The sequence below is a fragment of the Anas platyrhynchos genome, chromosome 20 (assembly GCF_047663525.1).
Source record: "Anas platyrhynchos isolate ZD024472 breed Pekin duck chromosome 20, IASCAAS_PekinDuck_T2T, whole genome shotgun sequence".
Taxonomy (NCBI): domain Eukaryota; kingdom Metazoa; phylum Chordata; class Aves; order Anseriformes; family Anatidae; genus Anas; species Anas platyrhynchos.
In genome coordinates, this window is record NC_092606.1 from 5,907,675 (window position 1) to 5,935,104 (window position 27,430).

Genomic DNA, 27,430 nt, shown 5'->3' on the forward strand with positions numbered 1-27,430 from the left:
GTTCAGAACAAAATCCTGAAGCGGTTGACGTGACAGAACAAACCAGAACAGTAACATTTCCAACACGAGAGGAGGGGAAGCCTTGCGCCCACAGCGGGGTGGTGGGGACACGGGGCCAGGAGCTGGGATTGCTCTGTCAGAAGTGAATGCTGTGGGGACTGTACCCATCTGTACATAAATATATACAGAAATAACTCCTAGTAAAGGAGGAGCCAGGCCTGGCAGCTCATGAAAGGACAAGGCCATGGGCTATAAGCTCCTGATAGGAGGTAACAGCAATTCCAGCCCTCCACTGCTACCAAGCTGTTTTATCCAGTCATTCCCCTGTAACCTCAGTATTTAGAGCAAGAACATCTGGGCATCTTACACAGCTTACACTCAGGGTCTCCTTGCAAGCCTACCCAGCTCTGTCTAGCACAAACAGGACAAGGTAGAAGGAAAATTTGCAGTACTTGCAATAGCTGTGGTACAACTACAGCATCTTTCCTAAGGACGTCCCAGAACTCTCTTAGTTAAGGACCTCTTTCTCCTTGACTGCAGCTTTTGGAAAGCAGAAGGTTGTAGTGTCGATGCATATTTGGCAAGCCTCTCAGACAGTTGAGGAGAAAAAAGTCTCATACAACATACACCCATTTTGTACAGGTCTAACAAAAGGATGGTGGCTGGAGATAAGACAACAGGTCACAATCGGTCCTACTGCATACCAAGACAAAGTGTCAAACCTGTTTGTCCCCTGTTGCAGCCCCTATAGCATAAGCCTCCAAGGTGCAGTTCTTTGTTAAATGGAATGCTGCTAGTTCTCCCCCCAAATTTTAAACTTTTTTTTTTTTTAATTAAATATCTATACATATCAGCTTCTTTGTTTCTCTACCTGAATCATAAGATGCCCAGCCACAAGAAAAAATATATATACCAGAAGATTGGTGAACATTGATAACTGGGTAGAAGAATCAGTTTAATTTCATAACTCTGTTAAGTGAAACAGTACAGTTTAATTAACCAGAACTTACTCCAAAATAGGTTCTTTACTACAGCAAAATAAATAGGTAGCTCACATGCAAAGTAGTTTACAAGAAATTCTGATTCCTGGTAATAAGACACACAGTCTTCCTTTTCAGTAATACAGAACTAGCAGTGGGCTGTTAGGAAGAAAAAATAAAATCTGATACTGTGACTTACCAAAGCACAACAGCTGTTACTCCAATTCACTTTAAGACAGTATTTCAATTAAACTCTCCTGTTCACTAGTAACTTGTTCATAGCTATTTCATAACTTAGATTTTTTTTTTTTAATCTTAGTGTCTAACCATATCTCAGCCTCATCTGTGGGACCAGAGCATCTCATACTACAGTGACGCCCAGTATCAAGCACCAACCCCACCTGGTACAGCGCTCTAGACAATTCATAATCTATAACTGATGTGGCTCCTTCCAGCTCAGCATCTTCACCTTCTCAGCATACTCAGCACAGTGGCTTGCCCATTCTGAATTTTAAACACTGGAGAGAGATTCTGCAGTTATTACTCTGACAACTGAACTACCTTACTTTTAGGCAAAACTATTTATTGTTTTACCTACAGACGGGTTCATTCACCTAATAAAATATTGACAATGCCTTACAGCAGTCTAGTTACTCAACACCAGAACACAAGTTCCTGGGAGAGGTGCTCCCAGAGTTGTTGCTGCTGCCCAGGCTACACAATGGCTGAGAGCAAAGTGCTCTACTCCTGCTTGCTGACTCTTAGATGGAATATGGAAATCCATCTTACCTGCCTTACAGGGATTTGGAGGATTTGTTTGCCAAAACACTCCTACTTCAGTGGCTTGATAACAAGAAGGCATATGAATTGGAGATACTTTAGTTACAAATGCACCAGGCAAGTCATTCTTAAGTACTTAATCACTACAATGATCTTTCTGCAAAGAAAAAGACATTGTTACCTAGACTTGCACTTGAATGACTAAGAATTCTCCCTCCCTAGACACAGAGATACCAGAATCAGTCACAATTATGTTTACATTAATCATTAACAGCATAACAAAACCCAGTGACAAGATTTTGGGAACTCATTAACAAAGGCATGATGTACACACGTTTATTTAAACATGGCAATTTATACAATAGCTAATTAGCTAATCCCACCCCCCCAACCTGTGTACCTGGATATCAGAATTAGCACCTAGTATTTATAAAACAAAGAAAGACTTTGCAGTATTGTTTACTGCAAGCACTGGTCAAATCCTAAGTAATTCGGGCAAGTGGCACATGTGTAAATTAAATAATCCAATTTCTTGTGATCATCTGACTAGCTCATTGCCTCACCATATCAGAGGAATTTGGGATAACTGGTTATCTTTGAAACACTAGGAATGCATAGTTCGTACATAGCTGACAAAAAGGAACAAAACACAGTTTTGGTCTGAAATTATTGCAGTGCAAATTTAAAGTATCTGTTTTTAAAGCAGTGGAACATGAAAGAGGTAGGTACTTCCCTCCTTGATGGTAACAACTTAACATTGCAGTTCAAGCTAAATAGCTCTGTGCTAGATATCTCAGGTACACTAACAAGTCAAGGCAGACTGGATTAACTGAGATATTTAAACTGATATAAAATGTTTCACTGGCATAAAAAAGTTCTATTGCAAGAGGTTACTTTTTGCAGTGTGAGCTCTTAACCCGAAATACACTGATCTAGACTTTTAGCGACATAAAGCTGTATTTATCTCAACGTTTAATTCTTTAGCAAGGTAATTTCTCTTGCTAAAGAGGGTCACTAAAGATCTGAACAGTGATGTTTCATGAAAATAAAGTGCACTTTTCTGCTCAGAGCAACAGCTCATACTTCTGCTAAAAGGCAGTCTCCAATTATATGAACTTATTTATTGACCAGGATTGTTAAAAAATCAATCAAGACCTAGCCCAGTGATGGAAATTACTAGGCAATGCCAGAAAAGCAAGCCCCTTTTGGCACAATTCCTTCATTACCTCCTTCCCTCCCCCTTTAGTTCCACATGACGCAGTTTTTATTCAACATATTCCCTCCTATTTCTGAAGCCTGGCTCAACATTCTCTTCAAAAGTGGTAGCAGCACTGATGCACACCACTGAAGGCTATCAGGTATACTGACAAAACAGAGAACGTTTACATGAAGAAAAGTCAAGTTTTAGATGGCAATAACTGTGAACTCAAATCATTACAAGAATATCCTCTCTGATTCATCAGCTACACCATCTAGTTTATTGAAAACACTAGCAGTGTTCTTGCCTTTATACTGCAATGTGATTTAACCAAAAGGTGCTAATGTGAACACTTCCATATTTCATTTTCACTAATACACGAGATGTCATGCACAACCCAGACATTAGATTTTCAATCTATTTACAATTTTACATATTTTACAATATATATTTCATCTTTACAGCTACAGAATAAATCCAAGCTAACATTGGTATCTTTCAAGTTTCTGCTGGAACTCGAAATCTGTAAGTTAAACTAATTATTAAAAATGTTTAAGTGCATGCCTAGAAGGAAGCTTTCTGGAAATATGTCAATGGACGAGTGTTGCTTAAAAATTACACTGTTTGTGTAGAAAATTTAAATTCATTTCAAAAACTCACAAAAGCCTAATAGAAATCTAATTGACTAAAATAAATACAATTTATTACACCTAACCAAAAAAATGTACCTTTAAAAATGTACTGATTTAAGCTCATCTGATTTTTAGCCTTGAATTTACTTCCCTTTCCAAGAAGGGGATAGTACTAGGTGAGAATAATGACACTCTTCAAAGTTAACACTTTTAATTATCCTGCATAAACCTGAGGCTGCAGTGGTGGGGGCAGCTTGTCATTTTCCACGTTTTCAGAGTCAATAGCTGCTAAGGCTTGATTTTTTGGCTTAATTTCTAATGGATATTTCTCAACAATATCTTGGACTTCCTTTGCAACTCCATCAGTCCAATCTATCAGGTCTTTCTCAAGCTTCTTGGCTTCACTGACAATTCTTTCCTGTCTCTCATTCAACTGAGACAGGAGATCTAAGTTTTTATACATTTGCTTAACACCCAGGCACACATCAGGTGACCAGCTGTCAGATTCTTGCTTCTTCGGGGATGTCTGACCAGTCATAAAACGATCAAAATCCTCTTGGCTTAGATTTAAAGACTGAGCATCCAGTTTTTCAATGAAGGCCACAGCGCAGCACTATGAACAAAACAAAGTCAGCATCATCACAAGCTACAGACTGGAATTTGTATGTTATATATATATACTTATTATTATTATTATTATTATTTTTAAATCCTGCTGTTACACCAGTAAAACTGTTAGACCAAAAAACAATTATTTTGTGTCTAAACAGATCATTCATAAAGAGCTTTCCAGGAAGCTATCTATATCAGACAGTTCACATGCATCTCTCTCCTCCCAAAATTTGAAGAAGTCAAAAACACAGAATGATACCAGAAGATACCGTTTCAGCTGAACTATTCTGACTTGGTGGATAACATTTAATCATGTGATCGGCTGAGATATGGTATGTTCATTTCATGGAAGAAGCAATGTTGAGATGCCCATCTTACCTCATGGATGCTCTCCTCCTACTGACAAGAATTTTTAACATCCCAAGCATCTCATTCAAGTATGTTTTCCTCAACACTTGCTTTAAGATGTAACGCAGAGAAGCCAAGTTCATAATTATAATATAAACAAACACTTTTAAAAGTCTCTTTTCATCCACTCATTCATGACTTAATTCTGCAGTCCTTTCAAGAGGGAAACTTTCATGGGCTTATACAGGGAATTCTGCATCTGTAACAGCTGCACTGCCCAAGCCCAGGATTTTAGGAATAAAAAGTATTATCTCCTCACAGAATAAAAGTATGCCTAAGTCTCTGCATCAGACAATGCAATAAAGGGTTCCATCTTGTGAGGAGCAAAACACTCTGGTTTGGAAAGCAGGGAAAAAAGAAAGAAGAGATACATAGCAAAAGAGCTTGCTGTACCCTAAATAACCTTTAGCACTATTTGAAGAGTTGTTTTAATTTTCTTTCTACAATGTTATACCATGTTTGCATTTACTGGAAATTCCGGTATCTAAGTGAAAGATACTGTTGTTGTGTAAAGTGTCAACACTGTTCCTGCACTTACCAGATTGGTAAAATAGTAGCCATCTTCTCCTGTCATTAACCTGCTTGGATTACAGAATCGTGTTATATACTGGATGTTGGACTGCAGACGGGGTGGGTTTCCCTTCAAAACAATATATATAAGTGTTGGAAGAAAGTCATCAGCAGAAGCTGGTTCATTTTTTGTGATCTTTATAGCATTAAAGATGTGCTTGCTGCATTTGGTGATGCATGCCAATTTATCACGAGGCACACGCTTTGAATCCATCTCGATAATATCTGTAAAATAGAAAAGTTCTCAAATCATTAAAGCCACAGAAACAGCCACCTGAACAAGACAAGGTGGACACAATACTAAAAATGCATTATTTTCTATCTTGTGGTGCTTGATGTTCCATTAAAGTACCTGCTTATTCAGCTTTTTCTTGGTTCAGTCCAAGCATCTCAAATAAGTTAGGTAAGACTAAGCACTTCTCTGACAGCAGTTATTCCTGCTTCACAGATGACAAACTAGCTCAATACAACAAAGACTACTGCAAATGTAAAAGTCTGAACTGCAGATAATAATTTCTCCCAATAGGAGATTTGAAATTTAAAACTGTAAATGTAAACTTCATCAATCACAAACCTGTAATTGCTTTTACAACCATATCAGACACTTCTGGAATTTCTTCATTGACAGGAACACACAGCATTTGTGGAGTTACCCAGTGCAAAGCCCTATGACACGAAAAAACATTAAACCATTCCATGCCAGTAACATTCAGATGTTGGAAGCCAGCTATTTCTTGAATTCAATGCACAATGAGTGCTTTGTTTGAGGCACTAGAACATTTATAAGCCAGTTTATTCCACTGAAGTAATTTACTATTTCCAGAAAAAAACATATTTTCCTTTTTTTGCTTTAACTTAACAAAAGCACACCAATTTATTTTGCTAGTGAAGTAAATCTTCCGTTAATAATTTTATTCATTCCTTCTATTTATTAAAATAAAATGCTTTTAAAACTTTTTGTTTAGAAAGCCTGCCAATTTTTTGTGCACAGCAACAGACTTTTAACATGCTTGACTCAGAGCCCTTTCACAGGACTGTGGATTACTCAGCTGTTTTTCTTTGAAAGGCTTACCTGATTCTCTTCTGGACGGCAAGATCCTTCTTCTCATCATCAGTTGTTTCAGGACAAAATACGTATTTATACTGTCGAGTCATAATGTATTTTTCAATCTGATCCATTGCCTTCTCAACTTTTTCAGGGGGCACTGAAAGGTACAAATTCCCCACACCCAACACAGTAAACATAGTATTCCTAGAATGCTTAGAAGATTTAATACAGTTTGGTTCTAATGTCACCAAAACAGCAGCATTGACTCAAGCCAACTCTCATAAACATTCTTGAGTTGATAAAGAGCTGATATACTTGGAGTATTTTCACTCTTAACAGCAGAAGCAAAAATATAATGGTAAGAACACCGTAATGATGTACCAAGGTAGGTACATGCACTGGCACCCAATGAAGCACGTTCATTTAGCATGCAAATTAGGTTCACCTGTTTGTAGCTTACAAGATTATTTCTTAAAAAACAGTCTGAGAATAAATCCAATGAGGTCCTCCAAGTTTTCTGTGCCTGCTTATCTCTCTAAAAAAATCCTTAAGTGTGTTTAAGATGTGCCAATTATATACCAGACACAGAAAGGCAGTCTGCAACAGAAGCACTCCCCTCTCATTGGCTTTTTGAGTATTAGCAGTGTGATAACACTATAATAATACTGCTAACTGGGTTGAGGCTACACATTCAACCTCAGTTTTAAACGAATAACATTGAATTTAAAACAGGAAATGAAAACATCTGAACCATCTTAATTGGGAGTTTAAAGAAAACCTGCAAAAACAAATAATTTAGATTGTAAAACTTTGCAGAAATGGTGCTGCTGGGAATAGTGCAGCGATACTACCAGACTAGAATCTGTTAACACCATCTCTGAGAGGTGGGTAGGAATGCTTTGCTTCTACTTGAAAACGCAAGAAGCTTTATCCTCAAAACATTACTTTTTTTCTAGCACTAGGATAAAAGGAAGAAGAACACGATACTTTTCCAGCGTGTCTGTAATTTCTCTGCTACATTTTGATAGAAGTCCTGGGCACATTCAGATTGCTCCTCGATACTTAAGTCCTGCAACAGAAAATTGATTTAAGCGTGCATGTGTAGAAGAAATGGCAAAAATGCCTTTGATGGCAAGTGTCCAGCTGCAATAACAGTCTAAGAATGCAAATATATCCTCCTCAGATATGTTTATGTTGGCTACATTATATTCAAAAATATGAAAAACCAAGACTGGCTCCTTAACACATGAAAGATTTATGGTTCTTCACTGAACAGCTGTGTATTAGCAATGGAACCAGACAGATGCAACGTCATTTTCCCCAGCCGCATCTCTGAGTAACAGTGAGAAGACAATGTAGACTGTTTAAGTAGAATGCCTGTTCCCAATTTTGTCTCTTTTTAATTATGATATTCAGTATACCAAAAAAACAGGAATGTAAATTACAAATCTGAAAGAGTATCTATGAAGTAAACACATCTAATAATACAGTTACTATGAACATATTCACATAATTCATGAAATAACGTTGTCTTTTGGGCATTAACTAATTGAGCTAACGAAGAACAGAATGTATGTTTGAAAGATTAAAGTTAACTATACTTAAGTCACTTTACACCACTGAATGGCAGCATAAAACCATCACTTAAAAAAAAAAAAAAGATGAGAGAACTTAGTTTCTGTGTTCTCTAAGGCCAAAACCAAGACAGCACAAACATGTAATCTCAGCTCTAACAGTAGCAGTGCTGCATTTTACACCTGGTTTATAAGTAGTAGCAAATTTTAAGTTTTGAGAAAGACTTCTTTGACTAGCACAAACTGTCAAGGAACCAGTTAACCAAGAACAACTTTAATGTTTGTAGCTAATAATTATTTTCACAAACTCTATGCTCAGAATAGATCAGTTTTAAAAGAAAAGAAACAAAAATCCAAGATGTTTTCAAAGTGGAATGCACGTAAGGCTCCATCAGAACTCCCTTTCAATTTCCAGTCCAATTTGAGGATATCATTTGAACAGCTGCTTATTAAACAGAAAGGGGGATAAAAAGTTGTACTGCCTTACTTAAACCATAGGTGGCACTAAAGATACATTAATCTTTCAAGAGCAATTAAGCTTTTATGTTGAGAAATTGAATATATCCTGTGTTCCCTATAAAAAAAGTAGTCAAGTCACCCTCTTTCCCCAGAGGGCAGTATCAACCTGCACACCTCCCTTTCTATCTTTGTACCATTTTATCTATCTAAGATATTAAGCTATCTAAAAACTGAATATGTAATATAGAACTACTTCCCAAAATCATGTTTATCAAAAAGATTGCTTATTCAATAGGCATTTTATCTTTCAGAACTAATTTATAGAATCATAGAATCATAGAATATCCTGAGTTGGAAGGGACCCTTAAGGATCATCAAGTCCAACTCTTGACACCGCACAGGTCTACCCAAGTTCAGACCATGTGACTAAGTGCACAGTCCAATCTCTTCTTAAATTCAGTCAGGCTCGGTGCAGTGACCACTTCCCTGGGGAGCCTGTTCCAGTGTGCAACTACTCTCTCTGTGAAGAACCCCTTCCTGATGTCCAGCCTAAACTTCCCCTGCCTCAGCTTAACTCCATTCCCGCGGGTCCTGCCGCTGGTGTTAATGGAGAAAAGGTCTCCTGCCTCTCGACACCCCCTTACGAGGAAGTTGTAGACTGCGATGAGGTCTCCCCTCAGCCTCCTCTTCTCCAGGCTGAACAGGCCCAGTGCCCTCAGCCGTTCCTCATACGTCTTCCCCTCCAGGCCTTTCACCATCTTCGTAGCCCTCCTCTGGACACTCTCCAACAGTTTCATGTCCTTTTTATACTGTGGTGCCCAGAACTGCACACAGTACTCGAGGTGAGGCCGCACCAGCGCAGAGTAGAGCGGGACAATCACCTCCCTTGACCTACTAGCGATGCCGTGCTTGATGCACCCCAGGACACGGTTGGCCCTCCTGGCTGCCAGGGCACACTGCCGGCTCATATTCAACTTGTTGTCTACCACGACCCCCAGATCCCTCTCTTCTAGGCTGCTCTCCAGCGTCTCATCGCCCAGTCTGTACGTGCAGCCAGGGTTTCCCCGTCCCAGGTGCAGGACCCGGCACTTGCTCTTATTGAACTTCATGCGGTTGGCGATCGCCCAGCTCTCCAACCTATCCAGATCCCTCTGCAAGGCCTTTCCACCCTCATTCGAGTCCACAACTCCTCCAAGTTTGGTGATTTCTCTGGGATGCAAAAGAAAGTTCTCTCCAGATACCTGAGATACTGAAGTTTGAGTTTTGCAGCATATACCATAGCAAACCTACAAACAGTAATGCATTCATCTTCAATTTGACTAAGCACACCAGCTGAAAACTCCTGTATACATTGTTTAAAAAACTGCTGGAAGAAGTGCAGCACTTTTTCCATCTCTCACCAATTTCCCCAGTTTACGTAAAAGACATGCAAATCACTTACCCTTTTATGACTCATTGTGTCCAAAAATAATTTACATTGCTTATAGATATCTTGTCCTGATTTATGATATGTCTTGAGAAATTCTATGAATTCCTTGGATACTCGATCTGTCTCGATGCTAGCCTGCCTGTTTATAGAAGGGCTGGGAGACTTGGATTCTTGGATCTCTGCTGGGAAAGTTTGGACACATCAGATTAGCCTTTTCACACTGGTGTATGATTCAAGAAACATTTACGACTTCAGATTTTTCCCCCTTATCTTGCAGATGAAAAAGCAGTCTATTTCTTAGCAATGAAATATTGGATATTATTAAATAGAACAATTAAATACTTAGTTTCCTAGAGAAGTGAAACACTTAGAGCCACATACCCCATTTATAGTACCGGTCTTTGTATATTAGCAAATTACTGTAACGTTTGTTTGCCTTCAGACTTCTTACTTTTCCATTCCTAGGTAAAATCCTTCCATATGAGATCAAGGTTTGCCAATGGGATTCCACAGCAGCTTAAGCTAATGGTGTGGTCCCATTTCCATCGTCCCTCACTTCTACATTCCTGCTCCCGCACTTCCACCAACACAAGCATTTATTCAACTGGCTCATGACCTAGCTCAGGGAATAGCAACTCTAGGTTCCTAGTCAGAAACAAGTCTTTCTTATGGGGTTTTCAGGAGGATTAGCTCCCCAGACTGGCTTACTGAAAAGGTCACAGGAGCACCAGCAGCAGCACAAAACAAGGAAAAGGAGCATAAGGTTGGTGAGAACACAGCAGCCCCTCTGGCTAGGCAGTTGGTGCCACAGGGTCACACCTGCAGCATAAATGAGAACTCGGCCACTTGTGTTTCAGCAAAAGCAGAAGCATTGCATCTGCTCAAGAAAGAACCTGCTTGGCCCTTGAGAAGGGAGGAGGTATACAGAGTGCACCCAGCACTGGTTGCAAGTTTATACAGCTGCAAACACAGGGCTATCCCACAAGCACATCTGATTTTCCAAGATATACGCTGGAAGTTAACTGTACTGATCCAATACCTTCCCTACCAAAGTTTAGTTCACCCACCTTTCAATTTGCCAGCCAACACTGTTCAAAATGAAGGATTGAATAGAGATGATGTACATGAACATGATGAAAAGCAAGCAGCAAAGAAACAGAAAACATGAAAATATTCAAAATCAAAAGGGTACAAACATGTCTTGCAACCTGAAAATACTAACATGCACAAGAGCTCCTTGTTTCAAGGAGCACACAGGCAGAACTCTCACATAAGCAAAAAAGCGTTAGTATATTTAAGTTGGTGTGTTTAATTTGGACTCAAAGTAGCTTTTTTTTTTCAATTTTTTTGTTATTTGTTTTTAAAGAGACACAGCACTATAGTGAATTCAGAGCTCTACAATCCAGTGACTAACACAAAAAGATCATTTGACCAAAGCACAAGGCTTGTTAATGCCTCTAGGCTTCAGCATAACCTTCTCTGGATAATGATTTGGTTCCATTAGACCATTTCTGCTATTTAAGCTATACGAATGTACAGCTACAACTGTAGCAACAAAGATAAAAAGTGCAAATCGACCTCCGTTCCAGTTATACTAGAACACTTTCAGAAGGAATTTCCTTCAGTCATCTTTACACCTAAGACTCAAATCACAAGTACAGCATTCAAGCTGAAGGGACTTACTGTTGACTTTTGTCACGTTTAATACTACGTAATCAGTAAGTAGAGAGCATAATTTCAAAATCATAAAACAAAGCAGGGTAACATTCGAAAGAGTAGAATTATCATTTTTTCCCCTACAATTAGTGTTTTTATTTCAAAGAACTACTGAAGATTTATTTAATTTTCAACATTGATCTCACTTTATCATAAAAATAAAGAACTGCATTCTATTTCAGCTCAATGAGTATGGATATGAACTTTTTAGTTGCAGATCTAAAACAGGTTTTAGATACTAGAGATACAGACAATTGATGCAAGTTTGCTGCTAATGTAGGTATTAAAAAACTGAATCTTAGAATGACCTGACTTGAGTCACACCAAGAACATCAGGTAGTCACTCAAACACAGCAACTTCACTGATTTGTGTTGAAATCCTGTTTAAGGAAACTGAATCTGTACAATATGCACTGAGCATTAAAGTCTGCAGGAACAAATGTAGCTTCAGCAACAAAATGTTTTCAGCTTTTTCACGTGCTCTAAAAGAATCAAGTCCAACTACAAAGAAGCTGATTGCAGGAAAGAAATTCCATTTGAACAAGAGAACCTACTAGAGGAGAGATGCTAAAATTAAAAGTACAGGAAGAATTAAGAAAGGATCATCTCTTATAAAGAATAAGCAGTATCCATATTAAAATCTTTCTCAAGGCATTCTACTGAGATGCTAGTTGTCACAGCAGAACATTAGCACTCCAGTGAGTCACTATGGTTGTGCCATGGTCGTGGATCTGAGTCCAAGCAAAGAATATGAAGCAAGCCCTATCGTTAGCTCTGCTACACACATGCATTCATACTCTTCGTATAATTTGCAAAATAAAGACATGGTACATCTGCAAATTTCTTTAGTAAGCAGACCATGTCACAACTGCAAACAGCATAGGATAAGATCCTAAAGCTGTTTGCATCAGGGGTTTTGGTGTCTTTTGGGTTTAAAGAAAACCAGCACGTCTGTCTTCTCTTGATATGAAATTGTCTTCTTAATATAACAAACATCCGGAGATGTTTTGAAGATGTAAAAGTTCTTGAAGCGTGAACTCTTAAATTGAAGTCATTTCAACTTATAATCAGTTTTATAATTGCAACCTGGAATTATTTTTTGATAAACATATGAAGCAGCACAAGACCCAGCTACTTCTTACAAACTGTGGTAGGTTTTTTTTTTTCTTTTTTTCTTTTCTTTTTTTTTTTTTTTTGGAAACTGCATAATCCTTCAGGTATCAAGCTAAGGTAGAACACAAAGAAGCTTCAACTTTATTCCTGTACTGTCCCTACCAAAAAGCTAACAATTGGTTTAGAGATTCAATTTCCCTTCAGAATTCTAGACTTGCTTTTTTATTTCTTTTGGTCACCATTACACTCAACAGCACAGGTTATAACTGGCACAACCCTAGTTTGTATTTTGCAAAGCCCAACTAAAGAGTAAGCTTACTAAAACCAAGCAGACAGCTTGCTCAAGCTGTGCTGCATTACCTTCAGTAGGGGAAGCCAGTTCCCAGGAGGGAGTAAAAATTTCCTTCAAATCCCTGAGAATGTTATCAGCATTTCGCTCCCTCCCAAGATGTCCTTGCTTAACGATTTTCTCTTGAGCTGCTGAAATAAATGCAAAAGCAAGCAAGACACCAAGAGCAGGAGCATGTCAGGAGAGATGACGAATGGGATAAAAAAAGAAAATATGGGAAGTGTGAAGAATGAACGTAAAAAATGGTTTTCATACATAGCCGAATGTCTCATTTAGCCATCTGTTGCTTATACACCAAGACAAATTCTAAGATGAAATAGAGACTTATTTAAAAATTCTTATTAAAGAAATGCATCACCTGTAAGGCTAAAATACATTAATGTTGATTTTTCTTCTGGAATTCCTCCTCCAGTCTAGTGGTTTACAAGTTTCACCCATGTGAGTTATTGCCATGCAAAGGCATCAGTCATTAATCATTCTTACTTGTACACCTGATCCAGAACAAACATTCAGCCAAATACAGACTTGATATTCACAACCCACATACATGTAAATACTACAAGGTTCCTTTCACATTTATTTTCATTTAAAGGCACCACGTTTATACATTCAAATTTTCCTGTTAAAGCTGCTGAAGCAATAAATTATGGCAGCATCACCTGATACCTTGTATGTCTAAATGCAACAGAAATGCTGATCCCAGTTTTTTGGAAATGACTGACAGTCAGTACCTTGTCTCCCATTTTCTTCAGGACGAGTTCAAGTTCATGTTCTAAACCACAGGATCACACAATGGTCAACTCATGATTCTAGCACGAACGTGTGTCACACAAACAAGATACTTTCACTCAGCAACACCTAAAAGCTCACATTTTTGTGTGTTTTCAGTAAGACTTTGTATACAGAAGTAGCTCTCAAGAAGCATCATTGCCCCAACTTTTTCAAGTCAAGTCACAGAGCATTACCCTGCCTTGCAGGACAATATATCTGTCAAAAATACTTGTTAACTTAATGTGTTGTATAGAACCATTAAAAACAAGGTGAAAAAGTTACCCTTCTTAGCTCCTGCTCTGGAGGAAGCAGTGAAGAACTTCTTCACAGTAGTGACCTTCCGTGTTTTCTCATTAGTTTTCTTCTCCTCAAATTTTGAAAAGGTCAGGGACTGCGCCCCTTGGGTACTCTGACTACTGGCATACGCTTCTTCCTCCTCACGCTGAAGCCTGAGATTAGAAAGGAAAAAGTCTCATTTAACTGATTAATGCGAGCACAAATAAGTTAATTTCCTGTGCAATAAATTACTCACTCCTTTGACATTTCAATTCTCCTCTATGCCCACCTTCATTTTGAGCTTCCTCTGGCACATCCCTTCACTACATTAAATCCACTCTTCCCGTGTTGTAATGGGGAAAGAGAGGAAAGACTTAAGATAGCCAGGGAAGATTAAACTGTCTCCTCCCTTTTGACATTACCAAAGTATAACAACAATCACTTTCCCAATGTGTCACAACCCTGAATCCCACAGAGGTAGTCTTTCCCCTCACCTCTATGGGAACATTTCCTATAGCCAACTTCCTGCCCACGTCCTCCTCTTGGGGGTTTCACTGCACATCACCAGAACTACTTTCTATTTTGAGATGTCTTCATCAACTGACAAACAGTTCCCTTCAACCCCAAATATGCCTTGGCTATCTCAAGACAACCCCTCTGTTCTTATCAGCCGTTACCATATCTCTCCATTCACAGAGAGTTGCTCATCTTCCTTTATCATCTTACGGAAGATAAAAAACCACGGCACACAACTGAGCAAGTGACAAACCCCTTCACAATCTTAAAATTATTCTGGGGAACAGATTATTGCTGTCATAACTTGTTTTCAAAGTCATGGAAATACATATGCTTGCTTGAATGAATGAGGCAGACCACTTCCCTGCAACACTAACGGTGCTTTGCAAAGACCAAGCCCCCTTTAACATACAAGAGATAGGAGGGAATACCAATTCTTCAATGGTTACTGTTCTCCTTACGCAGGAGAATTAAAATGGGTTAAATTACACTGTTCTTCAAGCTGCTAAAGAATTTCTGAAATGTTCTGAAATTTGTGAATTTCTGAAGCTGTTAAAGAATTTCTGAAATGCCCATTTTTACTGCACATAGTTACATACTGACAGCATAACTATCTGCTCCAGTAATAATAAAATTCTTAAGCCAAATTTATAACAGGAAAAAAAATTACACATCCCCTATGCTGTACTCAACAGTTTACCTGCAACCTTCTGATTAGGCTACAAGTTTCGTGCACTTCATTCTACCTATCCTTGCAGTTAGTCTGTTCCAGTGACAGTTAAAAGAATTAAAAAAAAAAAAAAAAAGCCACACTACTTCAAGGCTTAAGGTAAAAGGTTCTGGTATAATTAGATGCCAGAAAACCCAGAAACCCAGGCTTCCAAATCATAAGATTGAACTCAAACCCAGAGAGCTTCCACAGATATCACCTTCTACAGGCAGGCTGATATGAAAACTGCACTTCATGGTGTTTTTTTTCTAAATTACTTTGGTTAATTTATCACTAGGTAACTCAAGTTCATCAAAGCGTTCTAAACTCAGCTTTCTCAGGCATTTGTACTTTTTCCTAGAGTTCCAGCATACACCAATAATACATTAGGGTAAGCATATGCAAAGAATCTGTGTCCACGTGAACAAACATCTTGACCAGCTCAAGCCAACTGGCTCTTAGAGTTAACACGCAGCCTCATCTCTGCAATTCATGAAGCCTTGAAGCATTTAATTTTGAGTGGATATCACTTAATTTATACCTGGAAGTGGCACAAAGTACAGTTGTGGTGCGAGAAGATACTTTCCGCTTTTCTCAGGTAGTGGATGTTGGTTTTACTTTCTACCCAAATCCAACAAAATGCAGTTGTGGCTGCTCTAACTTTCTCAGTCAAGCATAGATTTCTCTCAACTCCCAATTTCAGAGTCAGATATTTATCACACCAGAAAAACTAAACCATTTTGCAGAAAATATGTGCTTAGAAAAATTGCTTCAGTTATTAAAGTTAAAGCTTGGATGCCTTTCGGTTTAACCCTGAAGTCTGTTGAATGACCACAGCTGAGATTAAAATTAGTTTTTTAAGCAGTAGCTGAAACATAAAACCACTGTGCTGGCTGTATTCAATACACAATAACTGCCATCTCCAGAGGCAGAGAGATTTTAATCAAAATTGTCACTTTGACCCTTCCAACTGCTAGTCAGAATTACAGATTTCAGTATGCAAATAGGTCAAAGTATTTGTTGAGAGGTTGGGGGGGTGTTTACATTTGTTACTTCAGGCTTTCTTTTGAAACGTCTTAAATTAGAATGTCATAAAAATTAATTTCTGCATCAAAAAGACAACTTTAATTCTTGCTGGAAAGGTCAAATTTGAGCACTGATGATGAAACTGAGCCAAGTAGGACTAGAAAACATGAGACAGGAATAGTATTTAGTAGAGTCAGCCTACTGTGAAAGACGAAGGCATAAAGAGGGCTCTTTACCGCTCTGCCAGCTCCCAATCTTCTTGAATCTGTTTCTGCCTGGCCTTATGGTATTCCTCTCTCCAGCACTTGGAGCAAAAGCCCTGCCAAGCAGGATTGCCATAGTAACCACATCCCTTCTTGCACAGGAGCTCCGACTGATCAACGTGAATTCCTCTGCGTTCAGATTTCAGGTTCATTTTCCTCCTGTTTAAAGAGAAAAGGGTTAAGAGACAGAAACGTGCTAACAGCCCGCTGTTTGAAGGCTCCTCTCTTAGAAAGCAGCCACCTGCTTTAATTATTGAGCAGTCAGTCCCATGGTGACACGGGAAATTCCAGAGGAGGAAGGGCAGTTACATAAGCACGCAGCCGCAGCATTAGCATACGTTTGCATGGCTGTGACCTGCAAAAAGGGCTCGGCAGCTGGCCGGGAGAACAGCCCAGCACTGCCAGCCGTCCGGTGATGGCACGCGTCTCTGAGCTCACCCACACGCTGTTCAGCCACGCAGGGACAAAGCAGCAGGGGAAAGAAGAAACACAGAGCTGCCATCCCCAAAGAGGACTCGGTAAGGCAAAGCGTAAATAGCTTTGCACCCAGGCTGTTTGCACGAAGGGCAAAACCGGTGAGAGCTCAGCGAAGGCATCTTTGGCTCCATGGGATGTGTCTTCAGAGCACAGGGAAGGATCCCAGCAGGGTATGTTAACATGGATGAGGTGCATCACCATTTCACTCAGTGCTCAGGTTACCACAGGGTTAAGCTACGCGTCTGCACCCAGCCCTACAGAATTCCCATAGTGACCACAACAAAAACACTGGTTTTGCACCACCCAGCCCTCCCCTTTCTTTTTTTACTCGACAGAAGCCAGCCCACGTGCCAGCTTGCTCCCAAGGGCATTCCAGCTACTTGGTGCCAGTTGTAAACGCTGGATTCATTTCAGGATAATGGCAGTGCAGGATCACCTGCGAGTTTCAGGTGTGCACATGAAGACACCGGCACTGGGATCACACTACCGAAATACGCAGACACTAGAACAAACACCACGGGGTGCAGGAGGGCAGGTCTGGCCCCAAACTCAGCCCCTTTTCACCCCTGGATCCCCTAAAGTGCTCTTTGCGTAAGTTGAGGAAGGCATCTTGGTAGTTCAGGAACTCCGTGTTCCTTCAGGTGCCACATGTGAAACCAAGATGAAAAGTCGTCTCCTTAAAATAAAGAACATCAGTAGCAGTCAGAGCAATCTCGTTTCTCCCCAAGCGAACCCTGAAGTCCATACACTTGAAGAACGCAGTCCTCTGCTTTTTGGCATTTCTGCCCAGCAAAGGTCACTCACCCCCGGGAGCTCGGCTGCTCGACAGCCTTGGAAAGGGCCCCCAGTCCTTCCCGGAGCCATTCAGCAGAGGACAGCAGTGAGATGCACAACTGCCACTGCCAAAGACAGTTTTCCACTCTACAACAGCAATTTTATTCCAAGCTGAATCCTATATGATCAATTAATTTAAGAGACTGATAGCGTTAAACATTCCCCGTTAATCTAAACAAGCTATTTTAAGTAATGGGAAATGTATGATTTTCTCCAAGGGAGGAACAAATTAAATATTCCATCTCATCTACGTAAGTATTAAGGCTCCCTCCTCTAACATCTTTATCTTTGAAAAAAGTAATGAGTTTCTAAAAATAAGCTTAAAAATAGTTTTGTTGTAGACTTAGGTTAGGAAAACACTACAATTTAAGTATTAGAGCTTTATTTCCCTCACTGCCTTCCAAAAAATCCTTGTTTCTGTGCTATTTTCATTTTCTGATTCCTCTAATGAGGTGTTCACGTTGACGACAGCGCACAGAACTGCAGACTAACAGTCCATCAGGCACCAGAAATTAGCAATCAAATTTTTGTCAGCGGCACAACCTGAAGCTAAACGGAGTAACGGGATGGGAATTGCATGTCGTCAGGATCTGGCAGCGCAGCCCTTTCTCAGAGCACCATGCACAGCCTTTGTAAAAAATTTTGAAACGAACGGGGAAGTGAAGGATTGCAATTTCCACAATTGTTCCTGACCTGCGGGTTAGAGGGACGGCTTCCCGGAACAGAAGCTGGAGCAGCATTTTGATTAAAGCCTTCTCTTGCCTGAGATAAAAACCCACCACACAGTTTTCCATACTCACAGCAAAGCTGACAGGCCTGGATGTCTCAGTTATAAATGCCAGAGAGCTATGAAGACATGGCAGATAAAACCCTTTTCGTAACACAAAGTTCAGAGAGATTTTACACTGATCTCTATCACGCAAGGAAATGCTCTCTCTGATCCTATCACCCACTAAAAGGGTCAAAGTCACGACAGTTTTGCAACTGGATTCTGTCACCCGGTGCCATAACCAAGATGTTTGCTGTACGTAACAAAAAGCACTGTGCTTCGGGCACTTGGATTTCTGGAAAAGGAAAGGACTGGAACGAAATCTTGCCTAATCCCCACATTGACACCTGGCTTTCTGACAGCTCAGCAGCATACCCCGGCTTCTGTGCCACTTGGGCACTTTCCTATCTCTCCACCGACACACACACACGTCAGCTTTCAACATCCACAGGGCTTCAACCACATCCTGGTGTCACGACCACCTCTGGCATCCTGCTGACCCCTCCAGAACGAAAAATTTGGTTCTGCTCAGTGGCACGGCTCAGCAGCTTGCACAGGAGGGAGCGAAGCAGGTCTCTTGGTAACGAGGTTCAGGTTTTTTGCATTCTTTCTGGAGAGGTTTGCAAGGAGCCACGAAGCCAAGCCACCAGAAAACGAGCTGTTCTTTTTCTTCCCCTCAAGTATTTCCAGTTGCAGTTACATCAGGCTGGGAGGCAGGACAAAGGAGGTCACGCTGAATCGATGTGCAGAAGTCACATGCTGCACTCAGAGCCGCGGCTTTTTCCTTTAAAGACAGAAAGGGTTCACAGCCACGTTTCACGTGGCAGCATTTACGTTTTAATACACTGAACCCAAGGAGTTTATTTAAACTGAATACGAACAATCCACCCCAGGTCAACTTTCTTGCAAACAAAAGATCTGTCATTCCTAAAAGTGTTTTTTTTTTTTAGAGCATTTGGGGTCCTCAGAAGTTCCTTCTCCTTCTTCTGTTCCCATCTCTCCTTCCTTCTCCAACTAAAGGTGCATTGTTCTTTATCCAAAGCCCAGCTCCTCGATGGATTTGCATGGCCAGACCTTTTATTTGCATTCACACCCTGAATGTATCAACTACCCAACGCTCAGCTCATAACCCAAAAGAAAGAACAAACATGGGGTTGTCCTCGAGTCAGGCTCTATTAATAATGCTAATAATCAAGAAGGATCGAAGTACCAGAAGATGATAGCTGAAGTTACACAATCTGGAGAGATGCCCTGCTCCAAGCATCCTCGTTGCAGCTCCTGCAGCCCAAATAAAACTTCTCAACAGCTGCAAGAAGCACTGTTCCTCCCTCCCAGGAGCAAACGCCTGTGTAAATGGCTTATTTGTACTCACAAGCTGCTTTGCTCAAAAAATGCAAATTGTTCAGCTGTGAACGTAGTCAGGGAAAGCAGAAGTGACAGCTTCTTACAGATTTCCTCATAAATACCACGCCAGAGAATTTTCTGTACTGGTACTAGACCCCTCAAAGATTCACGTCCATGTTAATTAGCATCACCTCCCTGATGCTAAAACAGAAGTCTATAAAATCCTTTTCCCCATGTTCCTTATTTGCAAGTAAAAGCTTCTGCCCTGCCGTTTTCCTCTGACACTGGAAATGGAGAAAGGCTCAGCTGCTCTCCATACCCACGGTCTTTGAACCACCCCCAGCAGGACCACGTGTGCCCAAGGGGGTCGCTGGACATGTGCCCGACACCCGGACCCTCGCGCAATGCTGGTGGATGAAGCACAAGACACCGGTCACGCTGCGTGGATTGAAGACTTGCACATCAAAGGTCCAAAAAGGAGATCTGAAAGGTCAGATGTCCCTGCATAGCTTTCTCATCAGCATCCTTGTTAGATCCTTTTGTTAGAGTGCCCAGTCCGTAAGAAGATGGTACGGTTTAATTCAGAAATAGCTTTTTACTTCCTTTAATGCAATTCGTTCTAAAACTTATACATCTTCCCATCAACACCGTTTTATATTATTATTCCTAAGCTCATTTATTTTTTTCCTTTTATTCAGTAGGATTTTGAGCACTCACATACTTCGAGCAAGTGTTTTGAGAGGCGTGCGATACCAACTCGGAGGTTTCTCAGCACTTCCTCACACCCTTAGGTGCCTCCTGCCAAGTTTGGCATCCAAAAGAATATCCAGAGAACCGCAGCTTTCTTCAGAAAATGGAAACACATCATTCACGGGGGATAAGCCAGCTGTTTGCCCAGCAGTTCCTCCATGACTTTGTCATAGCTGCAAGTGAAAAACGTCTGGGGAAACAATACAGGGATTCGGTTACCACAGGCACAGAAGCAGACGTGTGAGCCAAAGCCAGAAAAACCAACTCTTCTGCAACATGCTGCTGGCCTACAGCCACATCAGTTTCCCTGAGTCGCACAGCTCGGTCTATCTGTGAAGATTTACTTAGGCAGACACAGGAACATATTTTGGTACAAGTACCATAGGAGAAAAAGAACCAAAGCATTGAGGTTGTTTGGAAGGTGGCTTTGTGTTGTTACGAAATCTTTTCTGTTGACCTGAACCAAGACAGTGTTCATTGAGTGTGGGTGCTCAATAAAACACATTCTAATTTCCACAGATTTTCAGTTTCAGGCCTCAGGAGCCCAAGTCTCAAATGGCAAGCACTACGGAGACATCTAAACCTACAAAGGGATTTTATCAAAGCGTTTCATCTTTAGGCAACATCTGCAACCTGCAATCTACAACCTACACAGGCTGGGAAATACCTACAAGCACCCGAACGCACCCTACGACAGCCAGCAAAGCGCAGCACCTCGCTCACAGCTCACCTTCCACCTCTCAAGGATCCAGTCCTGAGCACGCCAGGCTGGATGCCCGGCCACTGGCGTCTGGTTTGCTGCTGCGTAAAACCACTGATGCAGAAGGAACCAGGCTGCACCGGCACTGAATTATGCAGCCAGGTGTTATTCCACCTCATTTCTCTGATGATCTGCCATCGCACCCCCCTGGGACTACGGGCACAACCTTCCCCATCAGCTGCTTCCCAACTCAGAGGATAAGAACAGAGCTCAGAAGTTTGCAGGCACTTGATAATCACACGATGCCTTGATTCTAGGCCAGTTACATCAAACAATCCTACCATTTAGATTCCCAAAAGCATACTCTCTGTCAATTATAAGGCCATAAATCCTCAGGCCATCTTTCCAGTATGCTGTAGAGGGCACCGAAGTAGCAGCAAGCAGCGATCCACGACGCTGCACCTTTCATGTCAGGCTCACGGCTCTCAGCAACAGCGAGAGGCTATAACCCAGTATTCTACACAGAGCAGCTTGCAAAATAGCTGGAAAAATTCATAGCACAAGTCTTAAAGCAGGCATCAAACTGACAGCAAAGAGCGAGCGCATTCCTAGCCTCGCTGTAAAACAAAGAAGGGGCACCTCTCATCCAAACAGGAGCTGTCACCAAGAACTGATTTAATGCACACATGAAAGACTGCACTTACGTAACACGTTCTTTTCAGCAATGAACCTAAGATAATTTTCAGAACACTTTGGGGTTTGCAGAGGCTGCAGACATAGCTTTGGCTTTAGGAAAAGCACTGTTCATGCAATAAGGCTTGGAAGCAGCATGTCTTTATCTTTAGGTCTGCCACCACTGCCTTGTTTTTCTTGTTCCTTTCTAATGTGTACCTACCTTAATTCCCAGAGCCTCAGGAGGCAAGCAGATACCTTTATTGTCCATGCAGACCGCATCACTGCCAGAAGGACAAGTTATTGACTTATTCATACACTATTTATTAGTCCTGGATTGCTTAGGTCACCTCTGATGGAAGAGCTGGTTGAAAAGGCTCACTTATCATGCGGGGGTCTCAACCTACAGGTGCCTTTATTAAGATGCAATTGCAAGACAACATATAATTACTACAGGCTGTGAAACACAGCTTCTAAATAACTCTGCGTGCAAACCCTGCAAATATAAGCAGTGGCTTTGTACAAGTGCTCTGTAAGCAAGTTTCAATTTTGGTACCAAAGTTCATTAAAATACATCTGTAACCAGGAGAAAACCTCACACAACAGACTCAGGCTGTCTGGCACAAGGTATGAGACTGCCTTGGGCTTGCATATTTCGGTCTGCTGCTCTTTTGAGCAGAACATGAACATTTTAAAATAATAAAAAATAAAGAACGCTGTCTCCTGACATCTGAATTCCTCCTTGTTTTTTCCCATCGCTTTATTCTGTTTCTTGAAATCGAGTCTTCTCAAAAAAACCCTTGGCACAACTCATAGCAGCGATCTACACCCATCTTTCCCCTGGACTGAAGCAAATGCTATTTGGCTCTCCGAGTTTAAGCCTTCAGAGAACTTAATGAACAACTCGTAGTAATTCTTCTCATTAAAAAAACATCCAAGTGCTCCAAAGAGCATTCTCTGCATGGCTGGTACAGCATCACCCGCTGAAACTACCCATTTATGGCCAACCCAGGCATGGGATTTTAGAGCAGGAGAAGCAGCAAAGCTGGGGCAGTCTCCAAATGCATAATTCAGGTGGCTGAACAGCACCGCACTTCCCATCTGATCAAGAGAGGAGCAAGTCCCACCTGAAGCTGGATGGAAGCTCAGTCCCTGAAAATAAGCTTACAAGGAAGCCTAGGAAAGGCATCGAAACAGAGGGGTGGGAACTGGGTTAAGGTCTCTAACAACTGGACATCTGGGCTGTGGAAAAATAACACATCGATCTTAGAAGCTACTTCAGCATCTCAAATGAAAGTGATCATAAACAGATAAATTGCCTTATCTTCAAAGCCAAAGAAAGCATCTTTTCTAGCTACATGGTGCAAAACACTACCAGCACTGGTAACTGAAGAAGCAGATTAATTCTTTTAAGTGAAATATCTGAAAGCAAACACCCTGAAACACCAACTTGCAAATTATCCAGAGAGCCATCCTACTCTCTTCCATCAGCCAAGTATTTAATGCAAAGAACACCCATCGACCCAAATGCCACAACGTCCTTCAGAGCCAGGTAAGTGTTGAAATAGTCGTGACTCACACGCAACCTTAAACATTCAAGTGTGTAATTAACAGAAAGCTAATTAAACATGAGCTGGTTTCCTCCAAAGGAAAGGGTGGGGCGAGGATGATCTAAGAGTCACTGACAGAAAATACAAAAGCCATTGGACAAGCTAAGAATTAGGAAAGAAACAGAGGAGCTCTCTTTGGAGAAGAGATTGCATGAGTCTTCACAAATTTAGAGTGCATTTTTTTTGCAAATAAGAAACTTCAGCTATAACATTTGCTTCCTAGTATACACAGCACGGGTTGTTGACTAATGTTCTAGAGAAAATAAATAGTTGTTAACTGTATTTACGGACAAAGAGCTCAACCTGGAAACAACCACAGTCTTGTACTGTAATTTGGCAGGGGAAATGGCAACCACTGCTTCAAACGTCAGGAGCCTAATGGTCAGGAGGCTCCAACAACCCGCACTGCTCACGATCTGAAAGTCAGTTCACTAACTAAAGACTGGACAAAGCATTTTCCCCCCTCCAATGTCAATACAGACTTCAGGCTACAATTTTATTTGTCCACATCAGATTCTTAACGACTGCTCTGCCAGGAGTAGCGCGGACTGATGAATTAACAGCCCATGTCTCCCCACCTACACATGGCTCACACCTGCATTTCTAAACAAAGTCACAAGAAACATCCAAAAATCACCTTGTACAGCCTGACTTGGAATTCAAATTAGAAGAGGATTACCTAGAACTTCTAAAACCTCCTCAGAGGTAGCAGCTAGCAGCTTCTACAGGCTTTACTCATTCTGCCAATGTCAACCACACTCACCTGGGTGCAGATTAAAAAGCAAGCTCACTGCACCCTCAACAAAATACTTCAAGGTATCTCAGGTGCCTGTTGTTTGTGGTGTAAAGTGATCTCAGGAATTAGCGTAATTAGCTTTATATTCTTATTCTTCCATTGTGTGTTGTTTGAGGGGTTTTTTGGGTCAGCAAAACACCCGTTTGAGCTATGATTCTCTTCCTAATCCTCTCCCTGTAAAAAAAACAATGTAATCATGTCCAGAAGGAGCCCCAGGTAGCTCCAGAAGACCAGGAGGTGCTCAGCACACTGCCCCGAGCACCAACATCGGGTGCTGCCAGCCCAAGGCACCACTTCATGAACAGCTTCACGACTACAAGAGCCAAGCAGACCAGTACAGCGGGGCCTCGTCAGTAACAGCTGCAAAGCACAACCGCCATAACTCTCCCTGCTCCCAAAACTTCCTCCAAAAACATCCCAGGCCCCACTCAGCCTGAAGGAACGGGCTGGTTTTGTCTCCAACAACCCTCCCAGCTGACTCAGCGCCCGTCACAGCGCTGACAGCGCCCAACAAGGGCAGCCCAAGCAAAATTAATACACCGGCGTCGAACCACACCCCCGTGAGCACTTTGGTTACTTCAGGCTCGTCACTCATCTCCCAGTATTTCGTCTCCCAGTGTTTCATCTCCCAGTATTTCGATTTCCAGTGTTTCATCTCCCAGCGTTTCACACCCTTTTGGGTGATACGGACGTGTCGCTTCAAGGCGATGACTTGGACGCTACTCGGGGTGCTTGTACGACGACGGACACCCACAAAAGCACCCGAAACGCGCCACTTGGCATCCAACGTGCCCTGCAAACTCCGCTTGGCTTGAGTTGAACGGATTTTGTTTTAAAAGAAGGCGTCCCACTTACAAGCAAAGAGCCAAAACCCCCTCGATCCACCAGGGAAAGGGGGAACAGGCGGCGGGGGCCGAGCTGCAAAAGTTACCGGCGACGCCTCCCACCCCAACCACCACAGCGCACGCACGGAAAAGCAAAACGAGATGACTGAACCGTACCCGCGGAAAGAAAAATTGGGAAAAAATATAAAAAGAGAGAGATTCTAAGGAGCGGCTGAGCCTTAGGAGCCGCACAGGGAGGGAAGCAGGGCCCTGCGCCCCTCAGCCCGGTGGCATCGCCCTGACCAGCACCGGGGGGGCTCCCCCGGGCCGGTCCCGGTCCCCTCAGGGCCCGGGCTGGGTCTCACCGGTTGCCGGGGCCCTCCCCGGGTCCCGCCGCGTTGCTCCGCTCCCCTCGGCCCGAAGCGGCCCCGGCCGGGCCCGGCGCCTCCTTCCCCGCAGCGGCCGCCCACGGAAGAGCGGGGACGTCGCTTCCTGGGCCGGGCCCCGCTGAGGAGGCTCCGGGGCTCGGCCCCGGTGAGGGGCAGGGAGAGGGGATTTGGGGACGAAAGGGGGTGAGGATGGAGAAGCAAGGTCGTAGGAGGAAGGGGGAGGGAAAGGTGGGGTGTTTGAGGCTCCTGAGCAGCAGTCGCCTCAGCTCAAGGGTTGGAATCGCACTTATCGTAGAATATCGCCCTATAGCGTAGAGTATCGCCCTATATCATAGAATCACGTTAAGGGTGGAAGAGAAATCCAAGATCAGCTGCTCCAACCGTCCCCCCCGGCCACCGGTGTCACCCGCTAAGCCATGGCTCTAAGCACCACAGGGCCGGAGACACGGTCCAGGGAAAGGCTGATGTTTCGTCAGCTGCATGGCGAGGACGAAGGCAGGGACAGAACAGCAGGGACAGGACAGCAGGCAGCACCTCAGGGACCCTTCACAGCACCTGTGTCCCACACGAGCTGGAGCTAGGAAGAGAGCTGCATCCTTGCGGGGCTCCAACGTCCTCCTCAAATTCTCCTCTTGCACTCTTTCCTCTGTGCCGTTCAGCGCCATCCCTTCTCCTCTCAGCCACAGCAAACCAGCACCCGACAGCCGCCTTGCTTTTGAATCAAAACTCTGTTTTTTTCCAGCTCAGACTGCTCCCATGAATGGCATGGGGTGTGCACTTATGCTGACTGCAGCAGAAAGAGAAAGAGCTGCTGCTATTTAAAACTTATTCCTCTTTCCCTTCTCGTTTACTCAGTGCTGTCACTTGGCGTGTTTTTTCCCCATTCAGCAGAGACATCCAGTTGCGAAAGCAGGTCTCACCTCAGAAGGACAAACAGGCAGCAAGAAAAAGGGCAGCTCAGTTACTTCAGAACGGAGGGAGAACACTTCTGAACGCAGCCAGCCAAGCAAATCCAGGAACTCAACTTTCTTTCAGAGCATGGCACAAGTAGGGATGGCTACTTGGACCTTTTCTGCGCTGTCTCACACGCATGGGTGGGTATGGGGAAGGAAGTAGAACTCAAATTATATCATACCAGTCAGACTCCCCGGGCAGCCAGCAGACTGCATAAGTGCCATCTGTTAAGGAAGTGCTGATGAACAAGTTACTGGCTGGTGCCATTAAGAAAAGCTTGGGAGGGAGGCTGCTGTCTTAATTATCACTTGCAGTCATGCAAGGCAAACTCAAATCACAGAATGCAAAGAGAGGGAGTGCAGTAGCTGCAGACCAGGTTAGCCAGATTCCAACCATTTTCAGTATAATTCACTTTTATTGCACAACACAAACATTTGTCTTCTTTATCTAGTCTGGTTTTTATTTAAAATATATTACCTGAACTGAAAAGCCAAGTGTAGTAAAAAATAAAATACTACAGTACCCACAATATTAAACTTCACACCACAACTGATTTAAAAATAAAAGACATTTGGAGATAATTCCAAACTCTAATTGTTGGCATCTAGGCTGGATTTTCAAAGGCATATAAGGTTACAATGCTTAGAGACATACAATTCAGCAAAACAAAATCAATTTATAAAACAGTGAAAGCAGAGGTAAACTTATACTAAGTTTGTGTAAGTAAAATGAGTAAGAACTGCTGTTCTGGAAAGCAGTTTTCAGTAAAAGGAGTACATAAAGAACAGAATAGCAGAACAATTACCCCCCAAAAAATAGCTTACTTGCAGAAAGATTAAGAGACTAGAGGGTTTTTGGTTTTTAAATTAAATTATGATTCCA

General features: G+C 42.1%; 1 protein-coding gene across 12 annotated transcripts; it reads right to left on the bottom strand.

The window, feature by feature from the left end:
* Positions 1-934: 934 nt before the first annotated feature.
* RABGEF1 (RAB guanine nucleotide exchange factor 1) lies at positions 935-26,709 on the bottom strand. Of its 12 annotated transcripts, none has more exons than XM_072026116.1 (11): positions 26,515-26,709; positions 16,403-16,588; positions 13,922-14,088; positions 12,880-12,999; positions 10,758-10,778; positions 9,703-9,869; positions 7,216-7,297; positions 6,253-6,385; positions 5,755-5,846; positions 5,149-5,405; positions 935-4,203 (listed from the first exon to the last, which is right to left on the bottom strand). In XM_072026116.1, the coding sequence occupies exons 2-11, from the start codon at positions 16,579-16,581 to the stop codon at positions 3,805-3,807; spliced, it is 1,617 nt and encodes a 538-aa protein (XP_071882217.1). In that variant the 5' UTR covers positions 16,582-16,588; positions 26,515-26,709; the 3' UTR covers positions 935-3,804. The 12 variants fall into 12 exon arrangements, with proteins under 12 accessions (XP_071882217.1, XP_038021883.2, XP_012960048.2 ...); XM_038165955.2 differs by lacking the exon at positions 26,515-26,709 and adding an exon at positions 26,150-26,465 and having other exon boundaries at positions 12,880-12,996; XM_013104594.5 differs by lacking the exon at positions 26,515-26,709 and adding an exon at positions 26,150-26,465.
* Between the last annotated feature and the right edge of the window lie 721 nt (positions 26,710-27,430).

Excerpts from the sequence above, each read along its gene's own strand:
- RABGEF1 (XM_013104594.5), bottom strand. The coding sequence starts at position 26,259 with ATGGCGCTGAACGGCACAGAGGAAAGAGTGCAAGAGGAGAATTTGAGG. Across the intron at positions 13,000-13,921 it reads CAGAGCAGGAGCTAAGAAGG|CAGCTCAAGAGAAAATCGTT; the intron begins GTAACTTTTTCA and ends CATTTATTTCAG. Across the intron at positions 5,847-6,252 it reads GCCGTCCAGAAGAGAATCAG|GGCTTTGCACTGGGTAACTC; the intron begins GTAAGCCTTTCA and ends TTCGTGTCATAG.